This window comes from Myotis daubentonii, chromosome 6 (genome assembly GCF_963259705.1).
Source record: "Myotis daubentonii chromosome 6, mMyoDau2.1, whole genome shotgun sequence".
Taxonomy (NCBI): Eukaryota; Metazoa; Chordata; class Mammalia; order Chiroptera; family Vespertilionidae; genus Myotis; species Myotis daubentonii.
The window spans coordinates 86485857-86506644 of record NC_081845.1 but is presented as its reverse complement, the minus strand read 5'-3'; the positions used below and the strand labels follow the sequence as shown (position 1 = coordinate 86506644).

The following is a 20788-nucleotide window of genomic DNA, read 5'->3' as shown; positions in this document are numbered from 1 at the left end:
ATAGTTAAACTATTATAATACATGTTTACATTTTAAAAATTTAAACATTATAGAAGTGTATTACATAAAAGATGAAAATTTTCCATAATTTCCACTACCCTCAGAAATAACCACAGATAACATTTTTGATGGTAGAGGTATGCCTCTCACATTCTTTCAATTTGAAAGAAGAGTAAATCAAAGTTGATTCACAAAGGTTTGCATTCTCTAACATAAATATAATCAAAGAACTGTAATTATTAATGATAGTTGATAGTACAACATAGGATAAGATGGTCATTTATTTACTCATTCTAGCTGATTTATGTTATGATACGAGCACTTTGAGCAGAAATCTTTCCTAACCTTTAGTTTACCATTGTACATATGAGTAGATTTACACAGCCTAGCATCTCTTCACTGCAAAAATAATTCTTACTCAGTGACCATTTTGCAAGAAGATAACATATGCATACAAAGATAGCACAGGAATCTATATTCTTTGGCCTGCCTCAAACGGGGTTAATGTAGCAACAAAATTACCAGTTGGTGATTCCTAATATGTAATATAACACTTTTTAAAATATATATATGTTTATTGATTTCAGAGAGGGAGGGAGTGGGAGAGAGAGAGCTAGAAACATCAATGAAGAGAGAGAATCATTGATCGGCTGCCTCCTGCATGCCCCCTACTGGGGATGGAGCCCACAACCTGGGCATGTGCCCTTGACTGGAATTGAACCCAGGACCCTTCAGTCCGCAGACCAATGCTCTGTCCACTGAGCCACACCAGCTAAGACAATTGATGTGTAATTTAAATAGGAAACAGCTCTACCAGGCGTTGGGATTTTGCAGAACAGAGTTTGGGTACTACTGGCTTGGATTCTCAAGAATTGGCAGTTGTTTCTTTCCCAGGATCATTTAATTTTTATGAATCCTGTTTATTGTAATTCTTCAATCTTCTAAATGTTATGGGACAGAATTGTAAGAAAAGGAGTGACTATATAGTAAGATACTATTTTTAAGGTTCTATTTTGGTGTAGTTCGAGGCTCATATTTTCACTAATATCCACTCTTTTATGAATCCACAGGAGGTGCCAGTTCTAGTTTCTTTTTGTACAGGTGGTTGCAATATGTTAACAGTTTCTAAAGTCTTTATAGGAAATAGTAGTAACCCTTGCCAGTAGGATAAAAAAAAGAATTTTTTTTTTTTTTGAGACATAAAAAGCAGCCAGTTGAGCCCTAGCCCATTTGGCTTAGTGGGTAGAGTGTAGGCCTGCGGGCTGAAGGGTCCCAGATTCGATTCCAGTCAAAGGGCATGTACCTCAGTTGCAGGCTCCATTCTTGGCCCTGGACAGGGCTCGTGTGGGAGGCAACCAATCAAAGTGTCTCTTTCACATCAGTGTTCCTCTCTCTCCGTCTCTTCCCCTCCCTTCCACCCTCTCTAAAAATCATTGGAAAAATATCCTCAGGTGAGGATTAACAAAAATAAAATAAAAAGCAGCCTGTTGAGAAGAAATAGAGGTAAAAAGTAAGACCTCAAAAAATATTTTTTCTTTTTGAAAGAGGGAGAGAGAAATATTGATTGGTTGCCTACTGCACCTGCCCCAATCCTGGATCAAATCCACAACCTGGGTAATGTGTCCTGCCCGGGATTCAAACCCACAGCATTTTGGTGTACTGACAACACTCCAACCAACAGATGCAAGTTGGCCAGGACCTTCCTAACTTTTTTTTTTTACTTTTCCTTACATTCTTCAAGTCCTAGGAATCTTTGTCCTTTTCCCTCCATTCTTTTTATCTCCCATCTCCATTCTTTTTATATCAGTTCCACTAGGCTTATCTTTGTGTAGCCTTATGTGTATTTGCAAGAATGTGCTGATTCTCATTCCGTGATGTTAGAACATACTAATCTTTTATATGAGACATGAATATAACACTATTTAGCCATTAAGCTAAATAATGTGTTTAGATTTAAGATAAAACATTAAGATTAAAAACATTTTGCCAACCATGACTGAAAGATACCATGATAAACTTAGTACATATATGTTTATAGAAATATTTGTTTACATTAACCTAGAAATTTAGTAACTTACTGTTAAATCTAAAGAAGGAGGTAACCTGTTACATGCATACACAACCTGTGAGTGATTTTTATAACTTCAAAGCAATTTTCTGACCTTGTTGACTTCTCATCTTCGTAATCCTCAAAATCAGGTTCTTTATCCTGTAAAACTAAGTTGGTTTTTTGTCCTTGGACAACATTCCTTTGTTTATTCTGGAAATTAGGGATTAGGAAGCTATAAAGACGGTTTGATGTTAGGTTTTAAAGATCCTGGAATGTCATTCTAAAGTTTTTAGATTTATTTATTAGACATTGGAGTGCCACTGAATATTTTGGTTCAATTGATTTCAAAATTGGGATTATAATGTAATAAAACATTTTAGGAAGCTTGATTTGGTAGGATGTAATATTGAAGAGAAGCTTAAGCTGAAAAATCAGTCAGCTTTTTACAGTAATATTTTGAGAGGTGGAGGCAGAATGGGAAAGAAGAAAATTAATGTGCATTTAACAAAATTGCATTTTCTTTTTCTGTTCTTTTTTCAGGACCCTCTCATTCATTTACCAGAAGATGTGATAACAAGAACTTACAACATTTTTGCTATTATGTTTCATTATGCAGTAGAGATATTAACCTGGGAAAAAGAAAGTGAATTACCAGCAGATTTAGAGATGGTGTAAGTACAACCACTTATTTTTTTGTATTTGTATTTCCTCACCCTCAGTTTTAACCATTTTTCTTCTAATTCCTCATGTTAACTTTAATATAGCTAGGATAGAACATAATCTTTTCTTTTGCAATAATTAATTTTCAGCAGAATAGTAATCTTGATTTTATACTTTTAAAATATGTGTGATCCTCTTAATTGGTAGCAGTTTCTCCCTGTTGGTTGGTTGGTTTAGTTGGTATATAGCCATATTTAAGCTATGTCAAAGCTTAGGCATAAGCAATTTTCTCTTCTTTGTGTGGTAAAACTGGTAAGTTAATTCTACAATTCCTTTTATTTTGTCTGTCAGGTAAGATTAGGAAATGAGCTCTTTGATGTGAGTTTTCTGGTTTGACTAAATGCTCAAACTCATTTTTATTCTAAAATATATAAAATATATTCCACACTTTGAGCTTCTTTAGTGTACATCTAACATATTTACCATTTGTACTTAGATTATTGAGGAGGTCACAGACTTGTGACTGGAAACTCTATTCTGCCGTAGCTCTATTACGGCTAAAGGCTTGCTTTTTCTGTGAGTGTGCTTGCCTTAGGCAGTCTTCTCTTCTACTTTTAACTCTAACCAGGCTGTCAGAATTGTTTTCATAGTAAAAGTTGAATACAAGTTGGATGGAATGAGAGTCTGAAGGACATTGGTGTTAGTTCTTTTTTGTTTTCTCAACAGTGATTCAGATAATTAGTTGCGGGTTAAGTGTTTTAATAAAATGTTGAAAATGGCCGAAACCGGTTTGGCTCAATGGATAGAGCGTTGGCCTGCGGACTGAAAGGTCCTAGGTTCGATTCCGGTCAAGGGCATGTACCTGGGTTGCGGGCATATCCCCAGTAGGAGATGTGCAGGAGGCAGCTGATCGATGTTTCTCTCTCATCGATGTTTCTAACTATCTCTCTCCCTTCCTCTCTGTAAAAAAATCAATAAAATATATTAAAAAAAAAATGTTGAAAATGAATTAGTACCTCATGACTTTATCTTCATGTACTTCAAGTTGGGAACCATTCATTGATCTAAGAGAATAGAAGAGGTTTTGTTTTTTGGGGGGGATTTTTTTGTTCATTTTTAAGTTCAGGATACCAGCATAGAAGAGAAAAAATCTTGCTTCTTTGTACTGTTTTCGCTTCTTAGTAAATGGCATTCCTTCTATCAAAATTTTCTACTCTTCATCTCCATTACTACTATCATAGTCTAAATTACATTAATTTCATTTTTGGACAATATGGCCTTCCTAACTGGATTGCCATATCCACTCTTGTCCCTCACGGTTCATTTTCCACACTGTAAGGCAAACTGACCATATCTCCTTTTCAGATTCTTGATTGCCCTTAGGATGGCATAATCAAATTAATTAGAAAGTTTTTTAGATTTCTGCCTCTTTCCAGATTAATCTTCCCCTTCTTCTCTGTGCTCCAGATCCTGATATTTACCTTCACCACCTCGTGGCCTTTGCTTACACCTTCCTCTAGCCCAGGGTTTCTCAATCAAAGCACTGCTGGCAGTTGAAGTCAGATTAATTCTTTATTATTGGGACTGTCCAGTGGATTGTAGAATAATTAGCAGCATCTCTGGCCCTACCCATCAGTGATTCTCAACCTTCCTAATGCCGCAACCCTTTAATACCGTTCCTCATGTTGTGGTGACCCCCAACCATAAAATTATTTTCGTTGCTACTTCATAAGTGTAATTTTGCTACTGTTATGAATTGAATCGTAATGTAAATATCTGATATGCAGGGTGTATTTTCATTGTTCGCGACCCACAGGTTGAGAACCACTGCGACTAGATGCTAGTGGCACTCCCGTCCTAACCATGATAACCAGAATTGTTTCCAGACATTGTCAAATGGTCAACTGTGGGGGGGTGGAGGAGAATTATTCCCTTTTAAGAGCCACTGATAGCCAATTGTGACTTCAGGTCTCAGATTACTTCTCTGGCAGTTCCTCTTTGAGCTCTCAGACCTGTTTATGCTGCTCTAGCATCCTAACTTCAATAAAAGCAGTTCACATAGAATTATATGTCCAATATCTATCTTCATCACCAGATAGTAGTGTCATAGAGCATGGGGACCATGGATGACTGGTGTAGTTAGTACTAGCACATTCCCTAGAACAAAGTATGCTCTTTGTAAATTAGCCTAGAGCAAGGAATATGCAAATAAATAATGTATCTTTAATATTTGATCCCACAGAGAGAAGACTGACACCTACTATTGCATGCTGTTTAATGATGAGGTTCATACCTACGAACAAGTTATTTATACTCTTCAGAAAGCTGTTAACTGTACACAAAAAGAAGCCATTGGCTTTGCAACTACAGTAGATCGAGATGTAAGTAATTTTTTTATTAAATTGATGTCACATAATAAAATAGAACTTTTACACAGATAAGTTATATTGAATTAGGTATATAAGTGTAAGCTATTTTTTAAATTTCATTTAAATATTGGCCCAAAAATGACCTAAATAGACACCTTTCAAAAGAGGACATTCAGAAAGCCAAGAGACATATGAAAACATGCTCAAAGTCACTAATCATCCGAGAGATGCAAATCAAAACAACAATGAGGTACCATCTCACACCTGTCAGAATGGCTATCATCAACAAATCAACAAACGACAAGTGCTGGAAAGGATGTGGAGAAAAAGGAACACTCGTGCACTGCTGGTGGGAATGCAGACTGGTGCAGCGACTATGGAAGACAGTATGGAGTTTCCTCAAAAAACTAAAAATGGAACTCCCATTTGACCCTGTGATCCCACTTCTAGGAATATATCCCAAGAAACCAGAAACACCAATCAGAAAGGATACACGCACCCATATGTTCATAGCAGCACAATTCACCATAGCTAAGATCTGGAAACAGCCTAAGTGCCCATCAGTAGATGAATGGATTAGAAAACTGTGGTACATCTACACGATGGAATACTATGCTGCTGTAAAAAAGAAGGAACTCTTACCATTTGCAACGGCATGGATGGAACTGGAGAGCATTATGCTAAGTGAAATAAGCCAGTCAATGAAGGAAAAATACCGCATGATCTCACTCATTCATGGATAATAGAGACCATTATAAACTTTTGAACAATAATAGATACAGAGGCAGAGCTGCCTCAAACAGATTGTCAAACTGCAGCGGGAAGGCCAGGGAGGGTTGGGGGGCAAGAAGGAGGGGGGTAAGAGATCAACCAAAGGACTTGTATGCATGCATACAAGCATAACCAATGGACATAAGACACTGGGGGGTAGGGGAGGCCAGGGGATTGTCAAGGACGGGGGGAAAAAAGGACACATATGTAATACCCTTTGTAATACTTTAAGCAATAAAAAAAAAAAAAAAAGGAAAAAGTAAAAAACAAGCAAATAAATATTGGCCCAAATTTATATTGGGTATAACTATAAATTATTGTTAGATAAGTTTAGGAGAAAATATATGTAGATACAGTTATCCTCATTCTACCCAGTGATTCAAAATGTTCAGTTATGAAAATAAAAATTATAGAAGCCCAAGCATTATTCTGTATCTCCAGAGAGAAACACTAACAATATTTGCCTCCATGATCCTAAATAAACTGTTTTTTTTAAAGCTGGTGAAAAAAAGAAATTACAGCAGTCTGAAAGAATAAATGTTGCTTTATTCAAGAAAATATATTTATTAATGCCTTGAAAATGTTGGAATACAGGGTTTAGAGAGCAACCAAAGGACTTGTATGCATACATATTAGCATAACCAGTGGGCACAGACACTGGGGTGGTGGGGGCTTGCCCTCAGGGGTAGGAGTTGGGGGGGAGTCAATCGGGTAAAAAGGAGACATGTAATACTTTAAACAAACAAAAAAAAATGTTGAGATAGCTTTGAAGGAAAGTATTTTCATTTACTTTTTATCAATGAATAGAATGAATGTTATAAATATTAAAAAATGACCAGAGTTGTTGTATGCTCAAATATGTTTATTTGTTTCCTGATTCAAAAGTTATTAATACTGAATATAATATTTTCACAAGTTAATTGTAAATATCTTTGTTTATAGGGACGTAGGTCTGTTCGATATGGAGACTTCGCGTATTGTGAGCAAGCAAAATCAGTAATTGTGGTAAGTAATTTTAAGACATGTCTGCTAGTTTCATATTTTGGCATTTACGAAAACATTTTCTGCCTTCATTAATGTAAAGCCAACATCAGCCAAAAATTACATTTGAAGATAAGTTTCTTGAGCATTGCATTATTGCTTTATCTAATTTTTTAAAGCTGTGTAAGATTAATATAGAAAATGAATGTTTAGATGATATATATTTTCTGCCTTCTTATTTCATCAGAGACATCGACATCTCTAGAAAGTTTTTTGCTTTTTGTCTTGTTTTGTTTTTGATAGGGTTTCACGTTACTTTTTAAGAATTAAACTGGCCTTTAGCACCAAGATTAGAATTCAAGGGAAGTTGTTTCTTGGTACCTTATAGCAAGGTATGCTGCATATCTTAATAGCATTTATTACATGTATTATTTCTCTAAAAGAAAGCATCCCCACATTTAAATTTATTTTAAAAGTTAGCATTTGTTGTTTTTAACTATTCCATGTAACTCCATTTTATGCAAAACTCCTTTTTTAAAAATAACTTTATATATTGTGAAATGTTTTTAATGTACAGATACAAATAGAGATAATATGATGAACACCTGTGTGTCCACATTATATACATTTTTTATACTTATTTTAAATAAATAAAATAGTATAGTGGCCCCTGTCTTATCCCTTAATCCCATTCCCCTTACTTTTTCCCTGGATATAATTATTTTTATGAATTCATTTTCTCATGCATACCTTTATACTTTATCTTCTAAATATTTTCTTTTTTAAAAATATTAGTGCTTGTAATCTCTGGTGGTGTTTGCATAGATACAGTCATAATATAAAATAGAAAGCCCAGAAATAGATACTGATATGAGGAAAATCTAGAAAACCCCAGGTACATTTTAAGAGAGAAGGAGAGCTTCCTTTTTTCTTTTTCTTTTTTTAATTTTATTTTTACTGATTTCAGAGAGGAAGGGAAAGGGAGAGAGAGAGAGACTCGCAATGATGAGAGAGAACAATTGTTCGCCTGCCTCCTGCTCGCCCCCTACTGGGGATTGAGCCCGCAACCCGGGCATGTGCCCTTGACCAGAATTGAGCCCGGGACCCTTCAGTCTGTAGGCCAATCCTCCATCCAATAAGCCAAACTAGCTAGGGTGAAAGATATTCTTAACTAAGACTAGAACCCAATGGAGTTAGAAAAGAAACATTTTATTTTTACTACATAAAAAAATTGCAGCCCTGGCGGGTTTGCCTCAGTGGATAGAGCATCGGCCTGCAGACTGAAGGATCCTGGGTTCGATTCCATCAAGAGCACATGCCCGGGTTGCAGGCTCGATTCCCAGTAGGGGCATGCAGGAGGCAGCCAATCAATGATTCTCTCATCATTGATGTTTCCATCTCTCCCTCTCCCTTCCTCTCTGAAATCAATAAAAAAATATTTTTAAAAAATTGCATTGCAAAATATTCCATAAACAAAATCAGTAGACAAATAGTAGATTTAGAAAAATTATTTCTAAAATAGGGTAGACATTTAATGTTTATGATAAACAGCACTCATAGATTATCAAGTAGGGAACAAATAAGGTAGAAAAATGCTCAAAAGATAGAAAAAAGTAATCACAACAGAGAAAATGTAGGTGGTCTACATATATGAAACAAGACTCAAACACAGCAGTAATCAGTGAAATGACAGGGAAATTTCATACCCAACAGAATGGAGAAATTAGAGTGATAAAATACCTTGCTGGCAGAGATGCAGAGAATAGGAATACTTGTATAAAAAGAACTTGCAACAGCATTTTTGGAAAACAGTGTAGCATCTATTAAAGTTTTACTTCTAGCAATTTATCCCATAGAATATAAATACCAGTAAGTGTGTGTACAAAGATCCTTAATACTGCTTTTTTTGTAGTCACGGAAGACTGAAAACACATGGAATATGATTGCCCTTCTCTAGAGGATGTTTGAATAAATCCACACCACAGAATATTGAGTCATTAACCAAAAATATCAGTTAACACAAAGATGCACAAGAGTATATATAGTATCCCAGTTTTATAAATCAAAAATCTTTTTTAATGTATACATATGTAATATGTGTAGATGGAGAAACTTTGCAAAGATCTACTGTATTGATGTGGGTTATGGAGATGGAATTAAATGGGAGGCAAGAAATGGTTTAAACAGAAGTGAATGGGGACATGTTAAATAAAAAGTTGTGATGGCCTAAAGAGACATTTCTACAAAAAAAAAAAAAAATACAAATTGCTAATAAGCACATGAAAGCATGCTCAACATTACTAATCCTTAGGGAAATGCAAATGAAAACCACAATGAGATACCACTTCATACCCATTAGGATGGTTAATATAAACAAAATAAAATAACAGTTTGTCGTTATATGAAATAAAAATATTAACTTTTTTCCTATAAAATAGCCTTTTTAAGTTTGTTTTTTCATCCTGCCATTTCTTTTTAAGAGGAATACCAGTAGACAGACAAAGCCACTTAAAGTTCAAGTTATGCATTCGTCTATTGTTGCGCATCAGAATTTTGGTTTGAAACTTTTGTCTTGGCTGGGAAGCATTATTGGATATTCAGGTAGGTTCATAAAAACTGGTGCTACTTGACTGAAAAATGAGCTCATGTGTGCCCTTGCAAAACTGTTTTGAAAAAAATACGAAGTGAAAGAATTTTTTGCTTTAATTTCACATTTTAAAATACCATCTCAGGATATCTTTATGCACAGAAAAACCTTTGTTTCCCAAATTTTGATCCACAGGATTCTTTTTATATGCATACAAAGGATTTTGTGTTTAAATTAATGCAGGACACATGTATTTTAACAATTATAAGTGACTATAATATGCTAATGAAATCTAAATCTCACAACTTGATAAAGAACCTTTTTTTTTAAAAAAAGGAGTACCTGTGGAACTCTTTCACTTAGCAAGCTGGAAAATGCTACTGTGAATAAAACCTAAATGGTTAGCAGTTTAAAGGATAATATACCAATCTTGATATCTTTGTTTTAACTACTGCAACTTTTGGTTACCAGTAATTTGCAACTGTGAAAATTTGCAAATTTGAAGTTACTAATTTAGTTTTTTGTTTTTCCACAGTATACAAATTAGATAATCTTTTTGATGTAATGGTAACAGAATTAGAGCCCTCTGTTCAATGCCAAAAATACAAGTTTGGTTTATAACATTAAAGAGTAAAACAGGAATAGATGAGAGCTATCTACATACTGTTCTTAAGGCAAGAGAGGAGGTTTGGATAAGTGACATTCTGATATGTATTACTATAAAGAAAATTTCTGAAACACGTATTGAAATGTTGTTTAAAAGAGCATTGCCACACTGAACTGACAGGTGAAAAAACGAGGTGTGGATATTTAAGAGAACGTGTTTGCTTCACTTATAAATATCTTTCCAATTATTTTTCTTTTTCTTTTTTTTTCCTTTTTTTTTTTTTTGGCTGGTAGGCCCTACTTTGCTTTTTTTTTATTTTTATTGTTTTATTGCTTGAAGTATTACATAACTAGAGGCCTGGTGCACAAAAATTAGTGCACTCGGGGGGCGAGGGGGGGTCCCTCAGCCCGGCCTGTGCCCTCTCACAGGGGATGACCACCTGTTGGCTTAGGCCCGCTCCCAGGGGGATTGGGCCTAAGATGGCAATCAGACATCCCTCTGGCAGCCCGGCAGCCCTAGGGGGATGTCCACTTGCCAGCGGGGAGCAGGCCTAAACTGCAGTCGGACATCCTTAGCGCTGCTGAGGAGGCAGGAGAGGCTCCCACCACCACCGCTGTACTGGCAGCCATCAGCCTGTCTTGTGGCTGAACAGAGCTCCTCCCATGTGAGAGCACCCTGACCACCAGGGGGCAGCTCCTGCATTGAGCGTCTGCCCACTGGTGGTCAGTGTGTGTCATAGTGACCAGTCATTCCCAGTCCTTCTGCTGTTAGGGTCAGTTTGCATATTACCCTTTTACTATATAGGATAGAGGCCTGATGCACTGGTGGGGACCGGCTGGTTTGCCCTGAAAGGTGTCCTGGATCAGGGTGGGGGTCCCGCTTGGGTGCCTGGCCAGCCTGGATGAGGGGATGACGGCTGTTTGCAGCTGGTCACAACCCCTTCAGGGTGGGGGACCCCACTGGGGTGCCTGGCCAGTCTGGGTGAAGGGCTGCGGGTCGTTTTCAGGCTGGCGGGTGACTGAAGCTCCCAACCTCTCCTTTTTTTTATTTTTATTCTGGGAATTTTACCTTCTATGGCTGTCAATGGAGCTGAGAGCTGGCTTTAGTTCTGAGGCTCGGCTCCAGCTCTGAGACCTCGGCTGCTGAAAGCAGCTATCTGGGTTTGTTTGGCTTCTATAATGGAAACACTGTTGCAGCTCCAGCTCTGACAGCTGAAAGCAGGTTTCTGGGGTTTGTTTATCCTCTATAATTGCAACATTTCTTAGAGTGCAAGTTCAGAGCCCAGCAGCGGCAGGCGGGGAACCTTGGCTTCCTCCTTCACTGGAGCAAGCAAGCATCCTGTTCGCTTCAGCTGCCTGGATGCCGGCCGCTATCTTGGTTGGCAGTTAATTTGCATATCTCGCTGATTAGCCAATGGAAAGGGTAGCGAAGTTACGGTTAATTACCATGTTTCTCTATTGTTAGATAGGATTGATTTCAGAGAGGAAGGGGGTGGGGGGGGGAGAGAGAGAGAGAAACATCAATGATTAGAGAGAATCGTTGATTGGCTGCCTCCTACAAGCCCCCATTGGGGATTGTGCCCACAACCTGGGCTTGTACCCCCACTGGAATTGAACCATGACCTCCTGGTTCATACGTCGATGCTTAATAACTGAGCCACGCCAGCTGGACTATGTTTATTGATTTTAGAAGGGAGAGAGAAAGAGGAACATAGATGTGAGAGGGAAACATCCATCAGTTGCCTCCTGTAAGTGCCCTGACTGGGAATTGAACCCTCAACCTTTTAGAGCATGGGATGATGCTCCAATCAACTGAGCTACCTGGCCGGAGCTCTTGCCCTCATTTCTTAAGTTTTGATGTTTTGCATTGGATACCTTTATGCCAAGTAGGTGCTATAGTAAAAATTCTATTTTTTCTAATTATTTGCAAGCTTGTAGAATTCTGAAAATAGTAATTTTAATTATAAAATATGAAACAAAAAGGTATTAAAGTTTTGGTTATGTTAATGCTTATATCAATATTTGAGCAACTTTTTTTTTAAGTTTAGTATTTAGAGGATGTAGGAATTCTTTTTCCAGGGCCTGTCACATAGTAGGTTCACATAGATAGGTACACAGACACAGTGAATTTTTGTTTAATGATAAACATTTCGCATGGCATTAATAAAAAGAACTGGTATATGTTACAGCACTGAAGTCATCCCTTCTTTTAATTGGTAGTATAATTTTGCTATAATATAATTTAATTAACATTGGTGTTTGAAGAACTATGATTATTTCAGTGGGGTTTGTTTTTGTTTTTTTGTATTCTTTGCTCTTTAAATTCTTTAGTTGTTGTTAATCCTCACCCAAAGATATTGTTTCCATTGATTTTTAGAGAGAGTGGAAAGGAGGGAAGGAGGGGATTTGGAGAGAGAGAGAAACATTGATGTAAGAGAGATACATCAATTGGTTGCCTCCTGCATGCGTCCTGGGTCCAGGGATGGAACCTGCAACCCAAGTACTTGTCCTTGACTGGGAATCAAACCTGAGACCCTTCAGTGCGCAGGATGACGTTCCAACCACTGAGCAACCCCAGCTGGGCTACTCTTTAAATTCTTTACAGCATCAGAGGTCATTGCCTTTCTGATAGGCATATATTTTGATGTTCCTGAATAAGGGTCTGTGTATAATGCAAGATTTGGAACTTTTCTCCTTTTTATGAAAATGTTAATAAAATTGTTAATATGTTTACTTTTTCTGATTTAGTTTGACCTTTAATAAGAACACGTAAAACTCCATAGATTTATTTGAACATTTTTACTAAAATTTTAGTTTAATATTGGAAGTTACTATTTCATGATTACTTTTCTTCCTGTTTAAGATGGCCTTCGCCGAATTTTATGTCAAGTTGGTTTACGAGAAGGGCCAGATGGTGAAAATTCTTCTCTCGTGGATAGATTGATGCTCAATGATTCCAAATTGTGGAAAGGTGAGTCTCTTAACAACTTTTAAGGTATAGAGGAACCTATATAGGTAACTGGGATGTTAAGTTCTCTTTTCTTTTTTTCTTTTGGAAAAGTATTTAAATAAGTATGGTTTTTCAGATTAGCGTATGCAATCTTATTCTTTGGGAAAAAAACAGATTCTGGGGTCCATGACCCAAATTAAATAGCCTTTATATTTTGTTAGAAACTATATTTAGAAAAGCCGATTTTTTTTTTTTTAAAGAAGCAGGTTATAAATATTTTACAGTAAGGAACACACAGTTTTGCTCTTGAGATTTAAAATACAGTTGTCCATATAAAACTTGGGGAATGTAATTTTTGGCTTGTTTTATATATCCTTCTCTTATATCTGCTCCCTTTGTAAAAGGTGCTAGGAGTATGTATCATCAGTTGTTCATGAGCAGTCTACTTATGGATTTGAAATACAAGAAACTATTTGCTGTTCGATTTGCAAAGGTAAGTCGTTTCTCAGACTTGAAGATTAACAAAATCATCAGGTTGTATACAGAGTAACTATTGCCCATGATTATATCTAGCCTTTATAAAATTGGCAGCTAAAGTAATATGTCAGTGTGTTGCTTTTAAATTCTAAGAAACTTCATAAATGATCTTTTTATCTTTTATCAATAGAATAAAATTCAGTGAGGCTTTTCTTGTTCATTGTCTGCCATGGTAATGTGAATATCCACCTATACTGTATATATGATATGAAACGATAAATGAAAATTTAAACCTATCCTATTGTGAATTATGGTATTATTTCTATTAAATTTTATACAAGGAAGATCTCATCTTAGTTGAAACCATATGTATATATGGATGTAATTTAAAAATCATGAACTCTAGATTATTGATATTGTTGAATTCTGTTCTTCTTTTTAACAGCATGTGATTAAGCTAACGGCTATTTCTTTTTATTATTTATCTAAATTAGGTGTTCTTAACCAAGGAAGTGTGTAAGAATCATTGGGAAGTTTTTTCAAAATATATGTGTTTGTGTTCTATTCTCAAATCTGCTAAAGCAGATTCACCAAGAATGGAGCCCAAGCACTTTTACTTTGAAAGAGCCATCAGGTGATTCTGATATACATCCAGAAGTAATAAAGTCTGGTTTTATCAGTGATGGTGTAGCCCCACTATATCCCAGGATATTACTCGTTTCAGCTCATAAACTGCTCTTTGTGTTTGAACGGATTGTCCAGTGAGTCAATATTTATACACACTTTATTTAGTAGAAATTATTCCAGTTATCATTCTTACGAGTCAGTGAGTGTTATCTCATTGACACCTCCAGCACTGAATTTTCATTATTATCCTTAACCATTTGGTCAATGTGGATTAGAGGTGAATCTTCCCCTTGTTGTTTAGAATTACCAGCAGATGCAGAGAGATTTTATGGAGGATGATCACGAGCGAGCAGTGTCCGTGACTGCTCTGTCTGTCCAGTTCTTCACCGCCCCTACTCTGGTGAGTAGTGCTTGCCTTTTCTTTGTAACTGATAGCTGGCACTCCTTGCCTGTTTTTGCCTTCTTAATAGAACTATGAGCGTTTGCAGAGTGATTATGTGACAGATGACCACGACAGAGAGTTTTCAGTCGCAGACCTCTCGGTTCAGATATTCACAGTTCCTTCACTTGTAAGTACTGAAAGACTAAGAAGAATTTTTTTGTTTCTCATTACTAAAAGTAAAGCCTTAAAATAATAGAGAACTAAGATCTGTATGTTGCTGAGTAGAATAATATTTTATTAATGGGTGATGAGATTTCAGATACCTTCAACCATACTAGAACATATCCTCAAATATGTAATCTGGAGAGAAAAAGTAATTTACCTTAATCTGTACTATCTCATAGTACTTCCCTGAGGTTTTGAACTGAGGAGTTAAAATTAAGCTGATTAGTCCAACAAATTTATCCATTAGAAACAGACAGCTTATGTATATAATCTTACATTTTGAGAAGTCCCTTCCCCTTATTAAGATAAGGCAATAGAATCAATGATGACAAAAAAGAAGAAGAAAGAAAGTAGGGAAGGGGAAATAATGAGCAGAAATTAATAAAACAAAGTAAATGTTCAAAAGAGAAAAATCAAAACAACCAAAAGTTGGTACTTTGAAAAGACCAGAAAAGAGGGATAGATCTCTATTAAGACTAATAAGAAAAACAGAAAATTTTAAATTTAAACAAAACTAGATCTTACAGATATTGAATCCTATATAATAAAGAGCTAATATGCAAATGGTCTCACGCCTTCACGCCGTAATGGCTCAGACACTCAACACTGGGGAAAGAGGAATGGGGACTAGCCAGGCACAAAATGAACTCACTAGAGAGGAATAGGGACCAGCCAGGCACAAATGAGCTCGGGAGAGAGGAATGGGGACCAGCCAGGCTGTGGCCCGGGAGAGGGACAAGCCACCTGCCCCGCAGTCCCAGGCACCAGTGGCTACACCTGCGCCTGGCCCAGGAGAGGGACAGGCTGCCTTACCCGCAGTCCTGGGCACCTGCGGCTGCGGCCGGGTGAAGTTGGCCCAGGTCCTGGGTGCCTACCACCAGCCAGAGGAGGGAATCCTGGGTTAGGGGCGATCAGGCCGGTAGGGGAGCAATTAGGGGCGATCAGGCCGGCAGGCGAATGGTTAGGAGCCAGCGGCCTCAGATTGCAAGAGGCAGTTGGACATCCCCCAAGGGGTCCCAGATTGGAAAGTGTGCAGGCCAGGCTGAGGGGACACCCCCCCCCCCCCCCGCCGTGCATGAATTTCGTGCAGTGGGCCTCTAGTAGAAAATAAAATGAGGACCAACTTAATAAAATTAGAAATTTAGATGAAATGAGATGAAATTCCCAAGCAAAAACACAAGTTATGAAAAGAAAAAACAAATTGAAAATTTTAATTAATATAAAAATCTCATAAAGAAATTCCTAGGCCAAAATGGCTGCACTGGGGAATTCTTCTAAATATTTAAGAAAGAAATAACATCTGTCTTACATAAGTTTTTCTGAAAACAGAGAAAGAGAATGTACTTGCCAATTTTATTGAGTCCTCTGTAATCTTTATACCAAAACCCAACAAGGCAATTATAAGAAAAGAAAATTACCACAAATGAGGTCACACAAATTGAATCAAGTAACATATTTTTAAAAAGATAATACATCACATCCAGAAGTAGTATAACATTTGAAAAAAATCAATTGAAATAATTCACCTGATTTAACAAACAAAAAGGAGGGAAAAAATATCAAATGCTTTTCCTGAATTCATGAAAATTAAACACTTATTCATGAATTAAGACAAATAAAAATACCTCATAGCAAACTAGGAATGAAAGGGAAAGTGTTTAATCTGATAAAGGATCTAAAGCCAAAACAAAAAGTAAAAACCCAAAGCAAACATTTTATGTAATGGTGAAATATTAAAAGCTTTCCCCTGAGATCAGGAATGTGAAGACATTTTGCTTTTCAGGGTGACTAACATGCTTTTTGTTATTTCTTGAGATATTTAAATTATTGACTTTCAGCCTTTCTTTTCTGATAAGCTCTTAGGGCTTAAGTTTCCATCTAAACAATGTTCTGAGCTGCATTCCACAATTTTATGTCATATTTTTATTACTTAGTTCATAAAACCAAGTTCCTTTGTGATTTCTTCTTTAACCTATTTTTTTCTTCTTTGTGATTATTCTTTTTAGAAGTATATTGCTAAATTTTGAAACATTTGGGCATTTTCTAATAATTTTCTTATGAATTTCTAACTTAATTTCACTGTGGTTAGAGAACATACTCTGATTCTTGTCCTTTGGAATTTGTTGAGACTTGACTTTATGGCCCAGAATGTTGTCAGCTTTGGTAAATATTCAATGTGGACTTGAAAGCAAAGAATATTCTCTTATTATTGGGCATAGTATTTATATATGTCACTTAGGTCAAGTTTGTTCATTTTCATTGTGTAAGTCTTTTATATACTCACTTTTTTTATCTACTTGTTCTGTGAACTATCAAAGCATGTTAATAATCTCCCACAATGATTGTTGATTTCTCTCCTTTTACTACTTTTTGCTTTGTATATCTTAAAGCAGTGTGATTGATTGAATATATACAAATTTGGAATTATACTTTCCAAATTGAGCCTTTTATGTATGAACTAGAGGCCCGGTGTATGAAATTCGTGCACAGTTAGGGTACCTAGGCCTGGCCGGCAATCAGGGCCAATTGGGGTTTTCTGGCTGCCGGCCAGGGCCTCCCTTCCCCGGCTGCTGGCTGCCGGCTGCCAGCTGCCAGCTGGGGCCTTCATTCTGCACCGCCCTCTGGTGGTCAGCACACATCATAGTGATCGAACTCCCGAGGGGACACTTTGCATATTAGCCTTTTATATAGATAGATAGATTATATCTTTTCATCTCAAACCATAGTTCTGGCCTTGAAGTCTAATGTATCTGATATTATAGCATCAATTGGTTTCTTTTGGGTAGTGTTTGCATAGTGTATATTTTCCATTGTTATATTTCTTACTTTTCTGTAGCCTTATATTTAAGTTGAATTGCTTATAAAAAGCATGTATTTGGGTTTTGTTGTTTATCTAATCTGACACTCTTAATATTTTAGTTTTCTGCACACTTAATATAATTACCCATATATTTGGATTTATATTTACCACCTTATGATTTTTTTTTTGTTTAACCCACCTATCTTGTTTCTTTTTCTCTCCTTTTTTACCTTCTTTTGGATTAAATATTTATTTTTTATTTTTCCTTTTATTAATTTGTTACTTGTACATTCATTTAATATTTTTAAGGGTCTCTCTAGAGCAGTTTTATTCAAAGTGACAGTTATGAAAAGATAAACAATTTGTACGAGAACGTGAAACACACATTACTGCTTTCAGCAGAAATCTTGCTATGGCCCTAGCCGGTATTGCTCAGTGGTCAGCCCGAACACCAAAGGGTCTCAGGTTCAATTCCAGATCAAGGGCACATACCTGGGTTTCAGGTTAGATCCCCAGAAAACTGGAATGCATGCAGGAGGCAACCAATCAATATATCCCCCCCCCGCCCCTCTCTTGCTATCTTTCTTTCTCTCCTTAAAATATTTTTTTTGGAAAAATCTTGCTATGAAAAGTAATGTCAACTGAACAGTTATAAGTAGTTGATTTTATCTTGTTGCCATCTTCTCATCACAACTGGCACAAGCAGTTTTGGGGTTGCTGGTCTGTGGACCATATTTTGAGTAGCATTGCCCTGGAGGTTATGACATGCATCCTAATTGTAGTCAAGCACCACATTTCTACCTCTTAAGAGTAGAAGTCTAGATTCTTCACTCAGCTTTTGCAGGTGTCAATGGGAATAGAGCCTCAATTTATTTCTGTGGTGGTTGACTAGAGTGGAGGGGTTATTATTTGAAAGTTTTATTAAGCTTTCCTTTCCTGTGGCTAGAGAGAGCAGGCTTTTATCAGGGCGTTTTTAAAAAGAAATTTTTTAAGTCTGTTCCCATTAGTATTTGCAGATTGTCAGCTTCTTCAGCTCTGGGATATTTGAAGTGAAAACAAAGAACTCTACCATGTCATTCCTTGGATTCTGAGGTCCCTAGCCAGTATACCTTCTTCTCTCTGAAATTTGTACACAGGTGGGGTTCCTAGGCCTGACTGGCAATCAGGGCCACTCGGGGCCTAAGGCCCGGTGGGGTCAGGAGAGGAGGCAGCAGTCGTCGGACTGGGCAAGGAAGGAACAGACACCAGACACTGACGCCACCATTGTTGGTGCCCCGCCACCACGCGGTGCCCCGCCTCCCCCCTCCTCCTTCCCTCTCCACCACACGGCCACTGCAGTGGGCAGGCAGTGGGCCGATCAGGGCCTGCCAACCAGGGGCAAGGACAGGGCACGGGAGGTTGGCCACTGACCCCCCTGGGAAAGGGGTCGTGTCTGCTGCCACCCACCCCTGATTCACCGTCTCAGTCTGGGGCCCGGCCCTGATCAGGCGATCAGGGCCTGCTGGCTAGGGGCAGGGACTGCAGGAGGTTGGCCGGTGGGGGAGGTTGGCTGTGGGAGCACACTGACCACCAGGGAGCAGCTCCTGCATTGAGTATTTGCCCCCTGGTGGCCAGTGTGCATCATAGCGACCAGTTGTTCTGATATTTCAGTCGTAACAGTCGCTTAGGCTTATATATATATATATATATATATATATATATATATATATATATATACACACACACACATATACTAAGTTCTACAGAATCTTTGATAATAAACCTCTGGATTCTAGCGTAATTATACCATACCATTATAGGTGTCTAAATATCTCAGTTAAGGAAAATTTGCAGCCTGGTTCAGACCCCCCACCCTGAATTGTCTTTGAATAACGAGCCTTGGATGTGTCTCCTAACATTCTGGCTTCTTTCTCCGTGACATAATTGTCGCCTCATACAAGTGCCAATTGGAGTAAGTAATTGTTATTTAGAAATACACAGTAATGCATTATTTATTTTATTATACTCTAGTTGTGTTGAAAAGCTTTAAACTGAAATTCTAACCAATGTTGGTGACTTTTTCTTAGATTCCTAGTAAATAGGTTTTGATTACCATGTGCTCTGTTACACTTTCTTCTAGGCTCGGATGCTTATCACAGAAGAAAACCTACTGACCATTATCATTAAGACTTTTATGGATCATTTGAGACATCGAGATGCCCAGGGTAGATTTCAGTTTGAACGATATACTGCTTTACAAGCCTTCAAATTTAGAAGAGTTCAGAGCCTTATTTTAGACCTCAAGTAAGTTTTTGTTTAATTATTAAACCAGTTGCAACTTGTAAAATGTCAGCGTTTATCTATATATTCATTGATATTTTTCTCTTTTTTAGGTATGTGTTGATTAGCAAACCAACTGAATGGTCAGATGATCTCAGGCAGAAGTTCCTAGAAGGATTTGATGCCTTTTTGGAATTACTCAAATGTATGCAGGTGTGTATAAACTGATACATTTTAAAAGGAAACACTCTCCTTTTTCTTTTCTTTCTTCCTTTTTTTTGTGTTTTTCTTGTTTTGTTTTGTTGTTGTTCATTGAAGTGAACACCTTTCTGTGTATGCTTTTATTTCCTTTTGGGCACATCTCCAAAAGAATGATTTGTATGGCTGCAATTTGGACCAAGAAGTGCCTCTTTAATTGACTACTCTTGGAAAGTTGTAGAATGAATGAAATCCTAGCAAAGGTTCTGGTATCTACTGTTTCTTTTCTTTTTTTTCTTTTTTAATACTTACCCTAGTACAGGTTTATTGTGTTTGTTTGTTAGTTTGTTTGTTTTGAGAGAAAGAGAAACATCGATAACATTGATGTGAGAGAGAAACATCAATCAGCTGCCTCCCCTACACGCCCCAACCAGGAATTGAACCCCAACCTAGGTATGTGCGCTGACTGGGAATCGAACTCGCAACTTCCTGGTGCATGGGATGACGCTCCAACCAGCTGAGCCATCCAGCCAGGGCTCTCATGTTCTTTCGTATTAGGTATTTCTTTTGGTCACCATTAACATTCTTTCTTTGGAGGTTGCAAGTTTTTTTAATATGCTTATATGGAAGTGTTGTCAGTTATTTAAGAAACTATAATGTTTGGATTTTTTTAATGTTTCCATATTTCTTTTTCCTTTAGATATTTATATAATATAGTATATAACTCTTCCCCCTCTGTTTAATAATCTCCTTTGGAAACACCTCATATACAAAATAGAATCTAGAAGCAGACACAAACTGACATATATAACTAGTTTTAAATTCGAGAAGATGGATAACATCTCA

General features: G+C 37.2%; 1 protein-coding gene across 12 annotated transcripts in view; it reads left to right on the top strand.

Moving 5' to 3' along the window:
- The window catches only part of UBR2 (ubiquitin protein ligase E3 component n-recognin 2), a 122195-nt gene that overhangs the window by 39773 nt on the left and 61634 nt on the right, over positions 1-20788 (top strand). For 10 of the 12 annotated variants that reach the window (XR_009453509.1, XR_009453510.1, XM_059701697.1 and 7 more), the window contains exons 5-13: positions 2591-2721; positions 4953-5091; positions 6793-6855; positions 9312-9432; positions 12888-12995; positions 13379-13467; positions 14549-14647; positions 19605-19768; positions 19858-19957. Coding sequence is in view for 10 of the 12 variants with exons in the window: in XM_059701697.1 (XP_059557680.1) it covers positions 2591-2721; positions 4953-5091; positions 6793-6855; positions 9312-9432; positions 12888-12995; positions 13379-13467; positions 14549-14647; positions 19605-19768; positions 19858-19957 (1014 nt within the window). In the remaining 2 variants the exon portion in view is untranslated. Of the gene's footprint in view, positions 1-2590; positions 2722-4952; positions 5092-6792; positions 6856-9311; positions 9433-11521; positions 11911-12887; positions 12996-13378; positions 13468-14379; positions 14479-14548; positions 14648-19604; positions 19769-19857; positions 19958-20788 lie in introns of those variants that run through there. The other 2 variants (XM_059701693.1, XM_059701700.1) reach the window with 2 other exon arrangements.